Source organism: Dermochelys coriacea, chromosome 3, assembly GCF_009764565.3.
Source record: "Dermochelys coriacea isolate rDerCor1 chromosome 3, rDerCor1.pri.v4, whole genome shotgun sequence".
NCBI classification, from domain to species: Eukaryota; Metazoa; Chordata; order Testudines; family Dermochelyidae; genus Dermochelys; species Dermochelys coriacea.
This window is the reverse complement of record NC_050070.1, coordinates 1,468,455-1,488,549: the sequence shown is the minus strand read 5'-3', so window position 1 is coordinate 1,488,549 and position 20,095 is coordinate 1,468,455. Positions and strand designations below refer to the sequence as shown.

The 20,095-nt window shown below is 56.1% G+C and overlaps 1 protein-coding gene across 1 annotated transcript in view; it reads left to right on the top strand.

Moving 5' to 3' along the window:
* Nucleotides 1-20,095, top strand: part of MAPRE3 (microtubule associated protein RP/EB family member 3) — a 73,790-nt gene that overhangs the window by 47,558 nt on the left and 6,137 nt on the right. The window contains 3 exon segments of the mRNA XM_038397669.2: nucleotides 18,730-18,857; nucleotides 19,744-19,769; nucleotides 19,771-19,890. Coding sequence (XP_038253597.1) covers nucleotides 18,730-18,857; nucleotides 19,744-19,769; nucleotides 19,771-19,890 — 274 coding nt within the window.

The window sequence follows — 20,095 nt, the reverse complement described above, 5'->3', positions numbered from 1 at the left end:
TTGGAACCTGTCTCAGCCAATGGTACAGCCACAAATATGCCACACTCATACGTCTGCAGACGGGGCAGAGCTCAAGCTGAACTTTCCACCTTGCACCCGCCCTGGCACGCCTTGCACCTGCCGATTCCCTCTCTAAAGGGATCTGTAATCAGCAAGAGCACCCTCTGGCCAGCCCCAGTGGCTGCAGAGACACATTCCAGCACATACTGGTCGTTGCAGGGGTGAGAGGCTGCAGCTGAACCCTGACAGCAGTGGCAGTGGCACAGAGCCCCCTCAGGAGTGGTGAGACCTCAGGGGCAGCCTGGGGACTCTGTTATCAGCAGGCAGTGGTGCCCTCTACTGAGGGCGGGTGTCCAGCTCTCTCCCCCAGGGCTCATGGATAAGAGTGTTCTTGGGGGCGGGGGGAGAGCAGTGTTGCAGAGATGGTGTTTATTTGTAGGAGCCTCTTCCAGCCCACTTCCCTTCTCTCTGCTGTCTTCCCCAGAGGGCATGCAGGGCTGCAGGGCAGGCTGGTGGGCACGGGGCTGGACGCTGCTTGGCTAGTGGTTAGGATAAGTGGGGGCTGGGGATATGCTTCCTTACTCCTTGTGACCCCAGACTCAGCCAGTGTGACACTGCCCTCACCTTCCCCATCTGAGTTACCCGCCCTGCGTTGGGGAGACCATTCGGGGCGCTGTGCCCGGCTCTGCAAAGAGCGACAGGGCCTGGCAGGGAGAGGCTAAAGAATCTGTGAGACAGCTGAGAGGTGCCTGGATCCACTGGCTGGTCGGCATCTGTGTGGAGAGATTTCTGAGAGCAGGCAGTTCCTGAATCTCAGCCAAAGGCAGAACCAGCCCAGGGCTGGTGAGTGAAATGGGACAGATTCCAACAGGCATTACACTGCAGGTTATTCATGGTGAGGGGAGTTAACTGTTGGGTCCACTGGGCAAGATGCCGTGAATTCTCCCCCAAGATGAGTTAACCACTGGGTCCACTGGCCAGGGTGCCATGAATTCTCCCCCACGGTGAGGTTAACCACTGGGTCAGCTGGCCAGGGGTGCCGTGAATTCTCCCCCACTTGGAGAATTCACATCAGAACTAGATTTAGATTTCTTTCTAACGTGAGTATTATTATTTGGGTTACCCTAGCACCTTGACAGGTTTCAGAGTAGCAGCCGTGTTAGTCTGTATTCGCAAAAGAAAAGGAGTACTTGTGGCACCTTAGAGACTAACAATTATTAGAGCATAAGCTTTCGTGAGCTACAGCTCACTTCATCGGATGCATTCCGATGAAGTGAGCTGTAGCTCACGAAAGCTTATGCTCTAATAATTTGTTAGTCTCTAAGGTGCCACAAGTACTCCTTTTCTCCTAGCACCTTGGCCCCCCATCTTGACCCAGTCAGCCCCCCCATTGTGCCAGGTGCTGGACAGACAGAGAGACTGCCCCACGGAGCTGACAACCAGAGTTTAATAAAACAAGAGAGACCAGCTGCAGACAGACAGGCAGATGTGAGAGGACAAGGGGGCCGCGCCGGGCAGCGCTCAACCCAGCAGCAGCCTCCCCGGGGTCAGGTTTTGCAGGCAAAGGAGAGGTTTGCAGGAGAGCTGGAGTACCTCTGTGGCTGTTCACAGGAGGGAGCGGGACGGGGGACTTGTGTGAAAGGTAAACATGGGGGCAGTGGATGCTGGCCCCATGGGCAGATGCGGGGGGGAGGCGACACCTCGGTAGCGGATCAGTGATGCTAGGTAGGATGGGACAGACCAGAAAGAGCCTCAAGAGTGGAGCTTCTGTTTGATACACTGGGGAAGAGGGAGGTGACATAAGAACAGCCATGCTGGGTAAGGCCAATGGTCCATCCAGCCCAGTGTCCTGTCTTCTGACAGTGGCCCATGCCAGGTGCCCCAGAGACCCAGAGGGAATGAACAGAACAGGGAATCACCAAGTGATCCATCCCCTGTCGCTCGTTCCCAGCTTCTGGCAAACAGAGGCTAGGGACACCATCCCTGCCCATCCTGGATAATAGCCATCGATGGATCTATCCTCCATGAATGTATCTAGTTATTGTTTGAACCCTTTTATTATTTTGGCCTTCACAACATCCTCTAGCAAGGAGTTCCACAGTTGACTGTTCGTTGTGTGAAGAAATACTTCCTTTTATTTGTTTTAAACCTGCTGCCTATTAATTTATTTGGTGACCCCTAGTTCTTGTGGTATAAGAAGAACTAAATAACACTTCCCTATTCACTCTCTCCACACCAGTCATGATTTTATAGACCTCTATCATATCCCCCCTTAGTCGCCTCTTTTCCAAGCTGAAAAGTCCCAGTCTTATTCATCTCTCTTCATATGGAAGCTGTTCCAGACCCCTCATCATTTTTGTTGCCCTTTTCTGAACCTTTTCCAAGTCCAATATCTCTTTTTGAGATGGGGTGACCACATCTGCATGCAGTATTCAAGATGTGGGCGTACCATGGATTTATATAGAGGCAATATGATATTTTGTGTCTCATTATCTATCCCTTTCTTAATGATTCCCAGCGTTCTGTTTGCTTTTTTGACTGACGCTGCACATTGAGTGGATGTTTTCAGAGAACTACCCACAATGACTCCAAGGTCTCTTTCTTGAGTGGTACAGCTAATTTAGACCCCATCATTGTATATGTAGAGCTGGGATTATGTTTCCCACTGTGCATTACTTTGCATTGATCAATATTGAATTTCATCTGCCATTTTGTTGCCCAGTCACCCAGTTTTGTGAGATCCTTTTGTAGCTCTTCGCTGTCTGCTTTGGACTTGAGTAGTTCTGTATCATCTGCAAATTTTGCCACCTCACTGTTTACCCCTTTTTCCAGATCATTTATTATGTTGAACAGGACGGGGCCCAGAACAGACCCCTGGGGAAAACCACTATTACCTCTCTCCAGTCTGAAAACTGACCATGTATTCCTTTGTTTCCTATCTTTTAACCAGTTACTGACTCATGAAAGAACCTTCCCTCTTATCCCATGACAGCTTACTTTGCTTAAGGGCCTTTGGCGAGGGACCTTGTCTAAGGCTTTCTGAAAATCTAAGTACACTATATCCAGTGGATCCCTCTTGTCCACATGCTTGTTGACCCTCTCCAAGAATTCTAATAGATTGGTGAGGTGTGATTTCCCTTTACAAAAATCATGTTGATTCTTCCCCAACAAGTCAACAAAGGGGCTGGTTGTGTTTAATTCTGAGTCGGGCATGATAGTCGCTGTCCTGCTGTAAACAAGGCAGACAGATGCAGAAGGGAGAGAAGAGGTAGGATAGTAAAGCTGGGGAAATGATTTTCTTGATGTTTTTGGGTATAGGGCGACTGGTCAGTCACAGATGGATACTTTGTGCTGGAAGGTTGGGCAAACCAGCTATTGCTCTGGACCCCAGCTCACCTCCCTGGTCAGGGACATCAGCTGGTTGGTCTGGTCAGATCCTCTCCTTCATTGGTCCTTCTCAGGCCCAGCAGAGCTGGATGGGAGGTCTCATCTCCGCAGTTGATTTTGGGATCAGGTGAGAAGCCAAGAGAATGGAGGAAGATGGGGGCAGAGCAGAGCAGCCATGGGGAGAGGACGACAGAGCAGGATCTCCCATGTATCAGGCTGGGGTTCACGCTGGAGTTTCGGTAACAGTCCTTTTGCCACAGCCGCAGGGTTGCTGAGCTTTGCACCTTTGTGTTTGCTGCGCTGATAGGGCTGTTGCTGTGACATTAAACCTGGCTACTTGAGCCAGACAACTCATGCAAGGGGGGAGAAAGGAACCGCAGAGACAAAAAATGCAGCTTCTGGTGGTGGTGGTGACTGCCCGTGCAGCCTCAGCATTGGAGAACCGCAGGCCCACCTGGCTGTTTTAGCAGCAACTCCGAGACCTGGCAAACTCGTGCCATTATCAGCCAGTTTGGAGATTTGTTTGAATTGCCTCAGTGGTCCCAGGCTCATAGCAGTCTGGGCCGGCTCAGCCAGGCTCGTGTTAGACAGGAGGAAAAGCGAGAGAGGAAAGAGCAGAATAAAGTGGGGAAGCCAAAGGCCACGGCGGTGGGTTGGGGAGGGGGAACGTGGCTCCCTTGGCTCAGGCCGAGGATGGTGGAAGCCCGGGTCCAGGCAATGGGGGCGACGTTCACTGCCGTGGTTGCAGGCAGACTCCTGCTGCTGCTAATTTTCAGGGAAAAAATGGCGGGGGGGGGGAGAGCCAGGGGGTATTTAACAGCCTGTCTGCCACCATCCGAGCTTCCCCTGAGTGTGGGGGGACAGCGACACCCTTCCACGCTGTGAGCTCATTGGGTCTCCCCTCTGCCATCCATGCCACCCTGTTGGCCCCTCCGCCCACAGAGCTCTGTGGGGCTCGCTGCTCTGAACCAGACAGGAAAGCATCCCCAGCCCCCGGCAATCACCTCTCTTTCCCCCCCCCCACCCCCCGGCAGCCTCACACTCAGGCCTGTGCTGACTCCGGATACGGCTGGGGGGACTGGCTGCGCTGGGACTGGGGGGAGCTGTCCAGGCTGGCTGAAGTCTTGGGAACTGAGGCAGCTCCCTTGACCTGGAACAGAACCAGTTCACCCTGGGCCAGGGCTGGTCCAGCTCTGTCTGACACCTGGGACCCCCACCCCCCCACGCTGCGCCTTGCCCAGAGCTAGAGCTGTCCCTTTGCCCACTCTGCACCGCTCGGCAGCCGGTGTGTGAGTTGCCATTGGGCTCCATGGCTGCTCGGAAATCTGGTGTCTCTCCCAGCCTGGCAGTGCCCGTGGCTCGGCCTGGCTGAGGCTGGCAGGGAGGGGATTCTGCGGGTCCTCAGCTCTTGCCAGGGGCCAGAGGAGCTCCTGGCTCAGCCAAGCGCCAGCTCGAAGCACTCTGTGCTTAACCCCTCAGTCGCTGCTGCGGAGCATGTGCAGACTGCTGGGATGCCATGTGCCCAGGCCAACATGGGCGTGGCAAGGAGGGGGTTAATGTGGGCTTGCCAGCTGGAGCGCCTGACCCCGACAAACTCCTGGGCAGAGCTGCCGGCCTGAGCCTTTGTAACGTACCCTGTGGTTGATCTTGGGCGGATTAAGACGCGACTGAGGCGAAATGGGAACCCCTGTAAACCGCTTATCAGCTTAACGTTTCCCCAGGAACCCCCTGCACAGAGTGACTCCTGGCAGGGCAGCTTCACCCTGCAGGCTGGCTCCGGGCCGCTCCACCCTGGCTCCAGCCCTTCAGGCTCTCATGGCCACCCCCCGCTGGGTCCGAGCCTGCGTCCTGCACAGGAGCAGCCACCCCGTCCCGGCACGATGTGGCCAATGCGTGCAGCCGGTGCCGGCGTGCTCCGGGCCTTGCTGGGCAGCAGTCTGGGGAGGGCAGCTGGCCCTCGGGCTCCCAGGCGGCTAGCAGGGTCTTACTGCCCCCAAGCCCACGCCGGCCAGAGCCCGCTGCTGAGCACTGCGCCGTGGGGACTGGTCCCCGAGGGATCATTGGCACTCATGGGGGAGCCTCTCTGGCAGAGCCCCGAGCCGGAGCAGACCCCCAGAGGGATCACCTGGCTCGGGCCGCGGGGAACCAAGTAGGGATTGGTGCAGGGTAGTGGGCCTGGCCCCCTGTCCTCCCCTCCCATGGGGCCGGGACCCACCAGGCAGCACAGCCAGACCCAGCTACAGCCGGTGCTGCCCAAGTGGGGAGCCAGGCCAAGAGCTCTGGGCAGTCAGCAAGGGCTGGCCTGAGACAGGACCTGGGCCCGGGGACACCTGCCCTGTCAGAGCCTCTGCTCCGCCTCACATGGGTGAGCCTGCTGGCTAGGCCCTGGGGAGTGGGGGTTCAGCTTGTCCATCCCCCTTGGAGCCAGGCTGTGTCTGGTCTGGGCCTAAACATCCCAGCACAGGACCCCCAGCCCTTCCCGGGGAGATCCCCCCCCCCCGTCCGCCAGCCCCATCTCCCTGCTGGGGAGTGACGGAGCCCCCAGCCCTTCCCAGGACAGGCCCCCCTGCCAGGGAGTCTCTCCCAAGATCCAGTCGCACCCCATCCCTCCTTCCCCCACCAGGTTTCCCCTTAGCCAGTGCCCTCCCTCCTCCCCCAGCTAGACCTGTGCCCCTGCCCTTTGTGTGCATGTGGCTGGTGGTGAGGTGCCCCCAGTCCTGCCATCTGATTGGCTGAGAAGGGGGGGCTCTGTGACACATTGCCTCAGTGCCCCAGGGGGGCAGCACCCTGTTGAGGTACTGGGGCCGCAGCAGGCCAGAGCCTCGTCCAGGTGACTCTGCTGGGAGCGCTGGGGGCTGCCTCTCCCCGGGCAGGGGCTGCCGGTGCGGGAGGGCACAGGCTGCCTGGCAGCCCCTCCAGCCCCAGGGGCCGGGCACAGAGGGGCTGTGTGCAAACAGGGCAGCGCTGGCTGCCTCCTGCCCACCCCAGGCAGGGCAAAGCCTGGGCACAGGGCAGGGAACTGGTGCTGGCTGCTAGCTTCCCCCTCCTCCCCCTGGGCTGTACTCTTCCTCCCACACACCCAGGGCTGCCTGCTTCCTCCCTGCTGGCCACGTCTGCGCTGCCCTGGGGGGCAAGCTCCCAGCCTGGGTGGAGAGACCGGCACGAGTGGGGCTTGAGCTGTTAGTTAAGTGTGGATGCAGTGGCTGGGCGGAGATCCTGGCTAGCCACCTGCGCGCAGGCTGGGGGTCCAGGGGGCTGTTTTAGCCACGGCACCCACCCTGCTAGTTTTAGGCACTAGCTGTAGCCCCATTAGTGCCTGTCTGTCTGCCCAGCCCGGGTCCCCGCTGCAGTGTAGACAGCTGCCAGGCGCCTGGTTCTGCCTTTCGAGGGGCTCCCCCTGGTGGTCAGACTGAAATGTGCAGCATGGAGCCAGAAAGCAGGAGTGGTGCAAATCCAGGCCAGGGCACCCTCTCTGCCCCACGGCACATGGGGGTGGCTCTGCATTAGTCCCAGGAGGAGAGGGAATCCACTCCAGCCCCAGGGTGGAGGGGGCAGCTTGCCTTGCAGCATGACTGACAGCAGCGTCACCCCCTGCTATCCCGGGATAAGCAGGGTCCTGGCTGCTCCTGTGGTGGGACCTCCAGAGAAGGCTCAGGTGCTGGGGGTGGCAGAGTGGGGGCTCGCTGGGGGGCCCTGTGCTGGGGGGGCAGCGTGGGGGCTCGCTGGGGGGCCCCATGCTTGGGGGGGCAGAGTGGGGGCTCGCGGGGGGGCCCGTGCTGGGGGTCGCAGCGTGGGGGCTCACAAGGGCAGAGCATCTGAAAGTGTTTTTCGTTGCTATACCCCGTTCGGATGCATGTGAACCAGCTGAGAACTGACTGCACAATGTTGCGTGCACTCTCTCCCCCCCCAGCCCCCTCTATCCCTCCCCCCCCCCCCCGGCTTTGGGACATTGTCTCAGAGCTAGGCCTGCCTGCATCTGACTGCAGAGTCCATCTGCAAACTCATCCGTCATTCTCCATGGCTGGCCTGGCAGCAGGGCCGGAGTAACCTTTGTGGGGCCCCATGGGGGCACTAGAACACAGCACGGGGAGGTCAGTCCCCGGAGTGAGGGGCAGGCCAGGGGCAATGTGGCATGGCATGGCGGGGGTGGTCCTGCTCCACCCAGCCCAGTACAAGGGCACTGTATACAAACTGGCAGTTGCCAGACGCACACTCGCCGCCCGGCCCTGTGCTGCCAGCGTTCTCCTTCCCCTCAGGGGTGGGCTCAGGCCGTGCCACACAGCCCCTGATGCCCATGTGATGTTATTGACATGAACTGTGACTGTATAGATCATTGTTGCAACCAAGGTGGCACCAAATCTTGTACAAAGGGGGTCAAATAAGGTGTCTAAGACAAGGTTATGGTTGGCTGGTTAGGATTATGCTATCTGGATGCATGTATCATTTTTTTATTTAAAGTTATAAGTATTGGCTCTATACTGTATGTATTTCAAACAAGTTCTATGCTTCTTGGTGATACCCCAGACAATTTGGCATCAGCACTGCCTAGCCTGCTTGATAGCCCATTGAGGACCATCAGGTATACAACTGACCCACTGAGAGAAGGTAGACATGCCTTGGGACTCAGCCAGGTTTTGAGGCCATGTGCTGGGCAGCTTGTTTTTGGAACTAAGGAAGCACAGGCCGCATGGCAAGAAACTATAAAAGGCAACTGGATCTTCTCCATTTTGTCTTCAATCCTGCTTCTGACCTCTGGAGGAACCTTGCTACAAACTGAAGCTCTGAACAAAGGACTGAATGACCCATCCCAGCTGTGGATGTTCTCCAGAGACTTGATTTGAACCTGCAGTTTATTCCATCACTGCTGCAAGCCTGAACCAAGAACTTTGCCATTACTGCATGTCATTGATTCCATTTAACTAATTCTAGCTCTCATCTATATTTTCTTTTTATGAATAAACCTTTAGATTTTAGATTCTAAAGGATTGGCAACAGCGTGATTTATAGGTAAAATCTGACTTGTATATTGACCTGGGTCTGGGGCTTGGTTCTTTGGGATCAGGAGAACCTTTTTTCTTTTACTGGGGTATTGGTTTTCATAACCATTCATCCCTATAAGGAGCGCTGCTGGTGGTGATACTGGGAAACTGGAAGGTCTAAGGGAATTGCTTGTGTGACTTGTGGTTAGCCAGTGGGGTAAAACCAAAGTCCTCTCTGTTTGGCTGGTTTGGTTTGCCTTGATAGTAGAAACCCCAGCCTTGGGCTATGACTGCCCTGCTCTAAGCAATTTGTCCTGAATTGATACTCTCAGTTGTGTCCCGCCAAAGGCCGCTTTGTTACAGTGATGTAGTCGTGCTATTGAACCATGTCAGTTAAGCTTTGGATCAGAACCCCATGCTATCCAAATCTGAATTTTGGGAATGAGAGTTTTGTTGGTTAAAGATCAGTGACCAAGAGCCAGAAAGCATCAGCAGAAGCAATGAAACTGCAAGCCCTGAGAGACAGCCTGCAATTTGAACATAATCAAAAACTGAGAGAAATTCGAATGAGAGAGAAGCAAGTCTTTGTTCAGCTGGGAAAAAGAGGTGCTGAAAGACAGAGAGAAGCGAAAGGAAAAAGGGCTGAATGTGAAAGAGAAGCTGCTGAAAGATAGGAAAGGGCTTGTAGGGGGCATATGGAATGGCTGGCGGCTGAGGAGAGGGTTCGCCAGATGCAACAAGAAATTGCCAGACTTGGAGCTTAAGACAAAAAAGCAAGGGAAGAACAGCAGAAACGGTATCATCTTGAAAGTCCAGTTTATAATTACGTTGGCATGCAGGGCCGTCCCTACCCATGTGCAAAGTACGCAGCTGCGTGGGGCACCAGGAAACTTGGGGCACCACATTCCCTGGTGCCCTGCACAGCTGCGTGCTGCCCCTGCCCCTGCCCTCCCTCTTCCCCAGGCCCCCCTGTCCAGGCTCCGCCCCTGCCCTGCTCCTGACCCTGCTCTGCCCCAGCCCCGCCCCATTCCACCTCTTCCCCAAAGCCCCCCACTCTGCCCCAGCCCTGCCTCTTCCTGCCCCAGCTCGCCCCAGCCTCGCCCCCACTCCCCTGAGGACTGCAGCAGGGTCAGGCCTGCGCTCACCAGTGGCGGGAAATGCAGCAACCTGGCCCCAGCTGCGCCGCCAGCGAGTGCTGGGGGATGGTTCCCTCCTGCCCCCCAAGCCAGCCCCGCCCCCCCAAACTGCTGAGGCCTGGGGCCAGCCCCCCCCGGGGGGGGCTGCGTAGGACCCCAGAATGGTACTAGGGACGGCCCTGTTGGCATGTTGTATGACTCCGAGCAGTTGTCTATGTTTAACCCAGTGTGCTCTAACCAGGGGAGGGGGACTCTAACCTGGTGGGAAATGACTGTTTGATTGTGAATGAAGTGTCTGAATGTCTGTCTAATGTCTCAATAGTGAATCTGGAATTCGATCAAGCACAGAAAGATCTCAAGTGGCTGGTCAGGTGAAAGCCCTAACTGAGGAAGGAAAGGGGGGATTTTTGATGGGGGATGGATTGTTCAGCTTGTAAAGTGAACCTGGACAGAGTGATTGCGATTTGCTGGAAGTAGCTCAGTGTAGTGTGGAGAACAGCAGTTTGCCTGGTAAGGAAGCTGCCCCACTCTCCCAGTATTCGTCTGTAACCACCCCTGGTGCTGGGACAAGGGAGAGGAAGGCAGGGAAAGTCTGGATGAGCCTAGGCAGCCTTGTGAGCTGATGGCTTTGTCTAGTCAGCAGGGTGGGAAGGCCAGGAGAGCGGAAGACGAGTGTCCCTGGACCTTACCTGTTAGCTGGGTGGAGAATTGGGACAGGGAAGGAAACATGCCTGTGTCTGTCAGGGGTATGGACTTGCCTATGGAGGGAGCTACCCCGGTCTCCAAGCAGTTGTCATAGAATCATAGAATCATAGAATATCAGGGTTGGAAGGGACCCCAGAAGGTCATCTAGTCCAACCCCCTGCTCAAAGCAGGACCAAGTCCCAGTTAAATCATCCCAGCCAGGGCTTTGTCAAGCCTGACCTTAAAAACCTCTAAGGAAGGAGATTCTACCACCTCCCTAGGTAACGCATTCCAGTGTTTCACCACCCTCTTAGTGAAAAAGTTTTTCCTAATATCCAATCTAAACCTCCCCCATTGCAACTTGAGACCATTACTCCTCGTTCTGTCATCTGCTACCATTGAGAACAGTCTAGAGCCATCCTCTTTGAAACCCCCTTTCAGGTAGTTGAAAGCAGCTATCAAATCCCCCCTCATTCTTCTCTTCTGCAGACTAAACAATCCCAGCTCCCTCAGCCTCTCCTCGTAAGTCATGTGCTCTAGACCCCTAATCATTTTTGTTGCCCTTCGCTGTACTCTTTCCAATTTATCCACATCCTTCTTGTAGTGTGGGGCCCAAAACTGGACACAGTACTCCAGATGAGGCCTCACCAGTGTCGAATAGAGGGGAACGATCACGTCCCTCGATCTGCTCGCTATGCCCCTACTTATACATCCCAAAATGCCATTGGCCTTCTTGGCAACAAGGGCACACTGCTGACTCATATCCAGCTTCTCGTCCACTGTCACCCCTAGGTCCTTTTCCGCAGAACTGCTGCCGAGCCATTCGGTCCCTAGTCTGTAGCGGTGCATTGGATTCTTCCATCCTAAGTGAAGGACCCTGCACTTATCCTTATTGAACCTCATTAGATTTCTTTTGGCCCAATCTTCCAATTTGTCTAGGTCCTTCTGTATCCTATCCCTCCCCTCCAGCGTATCTACCACTCCTCCCAGTTTAGTATCATCCGCAAATTTGCTGAGAGTGCAATCCACACCATCCTCCAGATCATTTATGAAGATATTGAACAAAACGGGCCCCAGGACCGACCCCTGGGGCACTCCACTTGACACCGGCTGCCAACTAGACATGGAGCCATTGATCACTACCCGTTGAGCCCGACAATCTAGCCAGCTTTCTACCCACCTTATAGTGCATTCATCCAGCCCATACTTCCTTAACTTGCTGACAAGAATGCTGTGGGAGACCGTGTCAAAAGCTTTGCTAAAGTCAAGAAACAATACATCCACTGCTTTCCCTTCATCCACAGAACCAGTAAACTCATCATAAAAGGCGATTAGATTAGTCAGGCATGACCTTCCCTTGGTGAATCCATGCTGACTGTTCCTGATCACTTTCCTCTCCTCTAAGTGCTTCAGGATTGATTCTTTGAGGACCTGCTCCATGATTTTTCCAGGGACTGAGGTGAGGCTGACCAGCCTGTAGTTCCCAGGATCCTCCTTCTTCCCTTTTTTAAAGATGGGCACTACATTAGCCTTTTTCCAGTCATCCGGGACTTCCCCCGTTCGCCACGAGTTTTCAAAGATAATGGCCAAGGGCCCTGCAATCACAGCCGCCAATTCCCTCAGCACTCTCGGATGCAATTCGTCCGGCCCCATGGACTTGTGCACGTCCAGCTTTTCTAAATAGTCCCTAACCACCTCTATCTCTACAGAGGGCTGGCCATCTCTTCCCCGTTTTGTGATGCCCAGCACAGCAGTCTGGGAGCTGACCTTGTTAGTGAAAACAGAGGCAAAAAAAGCATTGAGTACATTAGCTTTTTCCACATCCTCTGTCACTAGCTTGCCTCCCTCATTCAGTAAGGGGCCCACACTTTCCTTGGCTTTCTTCTTGTTGCCAACATACCTGAAGAAACCATTCTTGTTACTCTTGACATCTCTTGCTAGCTGCAGCTCCAGGTGCGATTTGGCCCTCCTGATATCTTTCCTACATGCCCGAGCAATATTTTTATACTCTTCCCTGGTCATATGTCCAACCTTCCACTTCTTGTAAGCTTCTTTTTTATGTTTAAGATCCGCTAGGATTTCACCATTAAGCCAAGCTGGTCGCCTGCCATATTTACTATTCTTTCGAGTCATCGGGATGGTTTGTCCCTGTAACCTCAACAGGGATTCCTTGAAATACAGCCAGTCTGTCTGTGAATAGCCCTGTGTGCTGGGACCAGGGGAATGATCCCGAGCTGTGTGTCTGGGAAAGGAGAAAGTGTGTCCGGCTCTTCTTATTCTGTGGAGCAGACAGAAAGTGCTTCTCAGTTTACGCTACTTGACAATTTATCAGTGGTCCCAGAGTTGGTTCTGGATTCAGCTAAAGCCCAGGAAGGGAAGTGTCCTGTTTGTGTCTGCTCAGGAGAATGGCCCTGTCACTAGGTTGCATCAGTTAGTGTCCTAGCAAAATCCCAGAGACCAGACAATTTTGGTGCTTGTATTTTGCCTGTTGCTAGTGTGTGGTTGGGAAAGGCTGTAGCAACTCTGTCTAATCAGGGTGAGATCCTAGCCAGGGCACAAGGAGAGCAGAAAGGTGATTTGATTGTGTTACCCACTGACAGTTTGGAAACTTGTGGCAAGAAGGAAAAGATTCCTGAGCTTATGTGGCAAAGGAAAGGAGAATATGAAATCTAGCAGTTTGCCTGAAAGGGGATTGTGTAGGAATCTGCCTGATGGGCCAGAGGTGATTCTGGGTGTAAGTGAAACTCAGAAGTTGGTAGTGGCTCAGCAGAGCGATGCTTCTCTGGAGCAAGGTAAAGACGAACTGGTGCTTAGATTCCTGAAGAGAAGATTGTTCAGGGTGGTCTGTGGAAGCGGTTGGCTGCAACTGAAGGGTGTGGAAGTGATTTGATCAAGGAGGTTTCAGTTCCTCACAGCCAGAAATTTTCTGTTGTGAATGGATCCTCTGACTTTCCTGTTGAAAGATCCAGTGTGGATAGCTTTGAGAAGGTCTCAGATGGAGTGAAAGCTGTTAAGAAAGTTAAACAGTCCTATCACCAAGTGGCTGTGTTTGACCAATTTGTTGGGGAGACAAGGTTGTTGAGGGAGGAATGTCTCCATGCTGATTCTGTGAGTGAACAGTCTGTGCTTCAGGGTCTGAAGACAGATTTGGGTACTGGTGTTTCAGAGCAGAACAGTTGTATGGCTGAATGTTTAAGGATGCAGGGGAGAGCAAGCAAACTCTCACCCTCAGACTCTGTGGATTTGTGTGGTATCTTTAAGACAGAGTCCAGCCTTGGAATTGGTAGCAGTTAAGGATCTGAAAACTGGTGAACAGGCTCCTGTCTCTGTTGATGCAAATTACCTGGCTGACAGAGGGAGAAAAGACTTGTTAATAGCTAAAAGAAAAGGAGGACTTGTGGCACCTTAGAGACTAACAAATTTATTTGAGCATAAGCTTTCGTGAGCTACAGCTCACTTCATTAAATGCATCCGATGAAGTGAGCTGTAGCTCACGAAAGCTTATGCTCAGATAAATTTGTTAGTCTCTAAGGTGCCACAAGTTCTCCTTTCTTTTTTGCAGATACATCTTGCGACTCAGCAAGGACATGCCTATGGAGAGGAGACTAAGGCTTTCAGGCCATGTGCTGGGCAGCTTGTGTTTGGACCTGGCTTGCTGTATGTAACTGATTACTTGGACCAACTCTAGCTCTCATCTATATTTCTTTCTTTTTATGAATAAACCTTTAGATTTAGATTCTAAAGGATTGGCAACAGCGTGATTTGTGGGTAAGATCTGACTTGTATATTGACCTGGGTCTGGGGCTTGGTTCTTTGGGATTGAGAGAACCTCTTTTCTTTTACTGGGGTATTGGTTTTCATAACCATTCATCCCCATAATGAGTGGCACTGGTGGAGATACTGGGAAACTGGAGTGTCTAAGGGAATTGCTTGTGTGACTTGTGGTTAGCCAGTGGGGTGAGACCGAAGTCCTCTCTCTCTGGCTGGTTTGGTTTGCCTTGGTGTGCAAAGGACCCCCAGCCTTGGGCTGTGACTGCCCTGCTCTAAGCAATTTGTCCGAATTGATGCTCTCAGTAGTGTCCCGCCCAGAGGCCGCTTCGTTACAGCCCAGCACGCCCTGGAACTGCTATGCCCAGCCTCCCCCCCCCCGCCCCTCCACCAGAAATGCACAGTGCCCTGTACACCACCACCCCTGCCCAGCATCCCCCACACAGCCCCACCACCACAACTACCCACAACATCCCAGCACACAGACCTCCTCCACTGCCCCCCCACTGCCTAGCACCCAAAACACACAAACCTCCCCTACAGCCCAGCACCCCCTCACAGATCCCCCAGAGACCCACTCCCTCATGCCCTGCCCCTGGCCATACTCACCAGCCCTGCTCGGAAGTGACAGCATCTGTCAGGCTGAGCTGGGAGCGCGGCTGGTGCCGGTCCAGTGCCAGGGTGGGAATTGCTCTGGCCTCTCAGAAATGGTGCAGCCAGCCAGGCCAGGGTCTGCCCCCGCTCCAGCCGACCCACTTGCCTGGAGGTGGGGTGACCATACACCTTTTGGCTGGGACAGTTTCCTTTGAAGCCCTGTCCTGGGCATCCCGACTTTTTGACAAAAACGGGCATTTGTTCCGTTTGATCTTCCCAACTGATCAGAGCAAACGAACACATGCTCAGATTACCAGAAACATCGAGTGTGTTCCACTGCCGGGGTGTGGAGGAACGTCTGGGTGGGGGTGGCGACGTGAGGTGTCAGGCAACAGGGCTTGGGGGGTCAGGCCCAGCCCTGGGCAGAATGGATCTGGGGGGGTTGGTGGCCAGTCCCTGGCAGCAATGCGGGGAGCTCGGGGCGGGGGAAGAATCGGCCCTGGCAATGGCCCAGGGAGCTGGAGGAGGAGAGGAGGGGTCAGCCCCTGGTGGTGCGCAGCTGTGGGGGGAGGGCCACAGCCCCAGGCAGGCGGCACTGGGCTCCAGCTCTCTGAGCCCCAGCTGTGGCCAGGGGGTGGAAAGGAGCCTGAGTGGTGGGCGGGGGCTGGGGGCAGAGAAGAGCTGCCGGGGTGAGCAGGCCGAGCTGGGGCACCTTCGGAGGTGCCATGGTGCCACTGGGGCTGCTCAGAGATGTGATGTAGGGAAAAGCAGCAACTTTCATTGCTTCTGGGGCTCCGCCACAACGGCTGGCCAGGTGTCTGCTCGAGCAGCTCCAGCAAACGTTGAGAACGGATCCCGGACCCAGCACAAAGTGCTCTGCGGAAGCGGACAGGGGCACGGCCACGCTCTCTCTCCCACGGTGAGGTGGTGCTGGTAGTGTCCAGAATTCCACTCAGTGGCGGACCCAGGTCTGAGATTCCCCCGCTCAGTCTCGGTGTCCTCATCTCTGCTTTCTTCTGAAGTGCTGCTCTCTGGGCACTCAGGTGTGGCTGTCGCGCATTCCACAAGTTACAGTGTCTGCGGGCCGGCAAGTGTTGCGCTCCATGTCGGGGCAGAGAAGTGCCATGATCTTGGGGTCATGCACAGAAAGAAAATCCAGCAGCTGTGTGCGAAGTTCCAGAACTCTGCCATGCTGCCGCGAGACAGCCAGCACGCTGCCGTAGGGAACCGTAACGTGTCACGTCCTGCTCCCAGTGCTAACCGCGACTTGGCAAAACAGCAGTAACTCAAGGGCCAGGACTTAGCAAAATTCACAACGGTCACAGCTGCATTTAGCACATCATGGAATTCGGGTCCCATTTGCTTTGCTGCAAGGGTCTGGCGAGGCAACAGACAGTGTGTTCGTCACCTGCAGGTTTCGGGCGCAGATTCTTGCTACGACACTGCTCCTGTGGCCTGTCATGGCAGCTGCACTGTCCGTGCAAACAGCAACACTTTTCCCAGTTCAGCAATTCAGCTGTCATGAGCTCATCAGGTAATCTGAACACTCCCTGACCTGTTGTCCTGTCCGATAACTCCTGACAAAAAGAAAATCTTCCAGAATTTCCCCCAGCCAAACATATAATGACCAAGAACTTATTGTTCTGCATTGCCGACAGCAGCAGTCGCCTCAAGCTGAATTGCAAACTGTTCACACGTACAGTTTGGTGGCATTTCTCGTCAGTTCTCCTAGTAGCTGTGTCCTTCGAAAGTGGCATAGCCTTAAGTTTCTTCGCTGCAGCTTTGCTTACCAGCACGATGCACATTTCTGCAGCCGCTGGAAGAATCGGTTCGTCTCCAGTGGCAGGGCGGTTTTCACTCTGCAATCCAAAGCGCTGGAGAGAAAGATGCTTTCAGAGCCTTGCCAGGGACCGATGTTACATTTGTCATTTGAGTTGTCTATGGATTGTATGCCTCTCTCTCTTGTTGGACAAAGTCTCTGGATTTGTCTTTACACTCCGGTGCCTTGCTGGGAGTTGTGGGTTCAGGTTTGCAGGTTTCACTACTCCGGTGGATGGGATCTGTAAGCACACAATGCATTGTGCTCATCTGTTGCTAAGTTCCATAATACCGAAATCAGTGTCGCTTTCCTCAAACTTTCCGTTCACTTGTTTCCTTCTCCTTGGCTGTGTGTTGTCCTTGGCTTCAGCACAACCAGCAGGATTAGAATTAGGGCCTTTTAAAAACGTCTCTGTTTTAATGTAATTTGCTCACACATGATACAAATATATTCCACTTTCACCCGCCAGACGTCTCAGCAAAAAACAGACTTTGCTTCTGATTTGCTGTCCCAGGCAGTGAGTGTTTTACATTGACACTTGTGCCGTGAGTGCTGCAGCACTGGTCGTGCTCAGGGAAGGTGTGTCGTGGTGAGCGCTGGTTGTGCGCAGGGAAGGTGTGTCGCAGTGAGCGCTGTGGCACTGGTTGTGCGCCGGGAAGGTGTCGCACGGTGAGCGCTGGTTGTGCGCCGGGAAGGTGTCGCGCGGTGAGTGCTGGTCGGCGCAGGGAAGGTGTCGCACGGTGAGCGCTGTGGCACTGGTCGTGCACAGGGAAGGTGTGGCACGGTGAGCACTGGTCGTGCGCCGGGAAGGTGTCGCACGGTGAGCGCTGGTCGTGCGCAGGGAAGGTGTCGCGCGGTGAGTGCTGGTCGGCGCAGGGAAGGTGTCGCACGGTGAGCGCTGTGGCACTGGTCGTGCACAGGGAAGGTGTGGCACGGTGAGCACTGGTCGTGCGCCGGGAAGGTGTCGCACGGTGAGCGCTGGTCGTGCGCCGGGAAGGTGTCGCGCAGTGAGCGCTGGTCGTGCGCAGGGAAGGTGTGGCGCGGTGAGCGCTGGTCATGCGCAGGGAAGGTGTGGCGCGGTGAGCGCTGTGACGCTGGTCGTGTGCCGGGAAGGTGCGGCGCGGTGAGCGCTGGTCGTGTGCAGGGAAGGTGTCGCACGGTGAGCGCTGTGGCGCTGATTGTGCACAGGGAAGGTGTGGCACGGTGAGCGCTGGTCGTGCGCCGGGAAGGTGTGGCGCGGTGAGCGCTGTGATGCTGGTCGTGTGCCGGGAAGGTGCGGCGCGGTGAGCGCTGGTCGTGCGCAGGGAAGGTGTCGCACGGTGAGCGCTGTGGCGCTGGTTGTGCACAGGGAAGGTGTGGCACGGTGAGCGCTGGTCGTGCGCCGGGAAGGTGTGGCGCAGTGAGCGCTGGTCGTGCGCAGGGAAGGTGTGGCGCGGTGAGCGCTGTGGCGCTGGTCGTGCGCCAGGAAGGTGTCGCACGGTGAGCGCTGGTCGTGCACCGGGAAGGTGTCGCGCAGTGAGCGCTGGTCGTGCGCAGGGAAGGTGTGGCGCGGTGAGCGCTGGTCGTGCGCAGGGAAGGTGTCACACGGTGAGCGCTGGTCGTGCGCAGGGAAGGTGTGGTGAAAATCGAAATAGCGGGTGTGTCGGGTTAATGAGTAGGCAATGCAGGCCCTCTGTGGTCCATAGACCCCAGCTTGAGAACTGCTGCACTGGGGGCACTGTCCCCTCAGACCCAGTGCTGAGGGTAGGAGGCTCAGTGGGGGGCCAGGCTGTGGGGAGCAGGGCAGAGGCTCAGTGGGGGGCCGGGCTATGGGGAGTGGGGGTACTAGGGCACTGAGCCCCTGGCTGTGCACATTCCTCACTCATCCCGTTGCCCTTTCCAGCGCATGGGGCATTTGCTCCCAGCACCTGCTTCCAAGGGGGGTCCTTGGGCGCCCCCACTCCGCACCCTTGCCGAGGTAAAGCCTGGTGACATTCTGCTTTCAAGGAGCACCGGCAGGGCACTGTGTGTACCCCCCAGCATCCATTGCCCCGGCATGCATTGCCCCTAGCAGGGGAGGTCATCTGCCAGAGGCCCTGCACAGCCCAGCATCCATTGCCCCTGGGTCCCCCCAGGCTGAGCTGGGCACACTGGGGAGCCCAGTGTTTCCTGTGGACACTTCCCACCTGAGCACAGAGGGGTGGCAGGCGACCAAGGCCGGCTCCTGGGATGGAGGAGACGTTGCCCACTGGCCCCGGCCCTGGCCCTGGCCCTGCTGTGCGGGTAGCTGAGCTGGAGCAGCCCATTGCCTGCGGGGCCCCATGGCAGGGGGAAGGGGGCTGGGTTGCCGAGCCTGCCATGACACCCTCTCTCTGTGCACCAGCTGGGGCATGGCCGTCAATGTGTATTCCACATCCGTGACCAGCGAGAACCTGAGTCGCCATGACATGCTAGCCTGGGTCAACGACTCCCTGCACCTTAACTACACCAAGATCGAACAGCTCTGCTCAGGTAGGGGTGCCTGGCCCAGAACCGCTCGAGGGGCAAGGACAGGAGGGGCTCAGCGGCTCTGCCCCAGCCAGCCAGCCCAGCCGTGGAGAGATGCCCTCTGACCAGCCGAGCCCCCAACTCCTGCCCTGTGCCTGCCCGGGGCCTGCAGGGCAAGGGTGGGCCCAGGTCCGGGATCCAGGGGCTGGGGAGGCGTCGGCAGAGCTGTGCCTTTCCTGGCAGGCATGGAAGCCAGGTGCCCTGCACCCGTGCTGCCTGCATAGGGTGCCAGGTGTCCGTTTTTTGACCAGAAGGGCCCGGTGGAAAGGGGACCCTGGCGGCTCCGGTCGGCGCTGCTGACTGGGCCGATAAAAAGTCTGGTCAGCAGGGGCCCGGGGCTAAGGCAGGCTCCCTGCCTGCCCTGGCTCCACGCAGTTCCCGGAAGTGGCCACCAGGTCCCTGCAGCCCCTAAGTGCATGGACGGCCAGGGAGGCACCACACTCTACCCCAACCCCCCCCAGTGCTGGCTCCACAGCTCCCATTGGCTGGGAACCATGACCAATAGGAGCTGCGGGGGCGGAGCCTGTGGGCAGGAGGGCAGTGTGTGGAGCCTCCCTGGCCGCCATGCGCCTAGGGGCTGCAGGAACCTGGTGGCCACGTCCTGGGAGACGTGGGAAGTGCCACCGGAACCCTGAACCCTCTCCTGCTCCCCAACCCCCCTGCCTTATCCCCCATCCCCAGAGCCTGCACCCCACAACAGAGCCCTCGTCCCCGCCCCCCAACCCTCTGCCTCAGCCCAGTGAAAGTGAGTGAGGGTGGGGGAGAGCGAGCGATGGAGAGGGGGAAGGACCGAGCGGGGACAGGGTTTTGGTTTTGTGCCATTAGAAAGTTGGCAGCCCTATGCCCACAGGTGCTGCCTACTGCCAGTTCATGGAACATGCTCTTCCCGGGCTGCGTGCACCTGCGGAAGGTGAAGTTCCAGGCCAAGCTGGAGCACGAATTCATCCACAACTTCAAGGTGCTGCAGGCCGCCTTCAAGAAGATGGGGGTGGACAAGGTGGGGTCCCTGCCGGGCCCTGCTCCATCCACTCTGTGGCTCGGCATGTGGGGGGCCCAGTTAGCTGGACTGACCTGGGAGCTTGGACTACCCACCCTCTGTCCTGGTCCCTTGGGTGCCATATGGTCTGGCTGGGGGCTGGGCCCCTCTCCTGACAGCCTGCCAGGCGCTGAACCGCATGCCCAGGGGTCAGTCACCCCTGGAA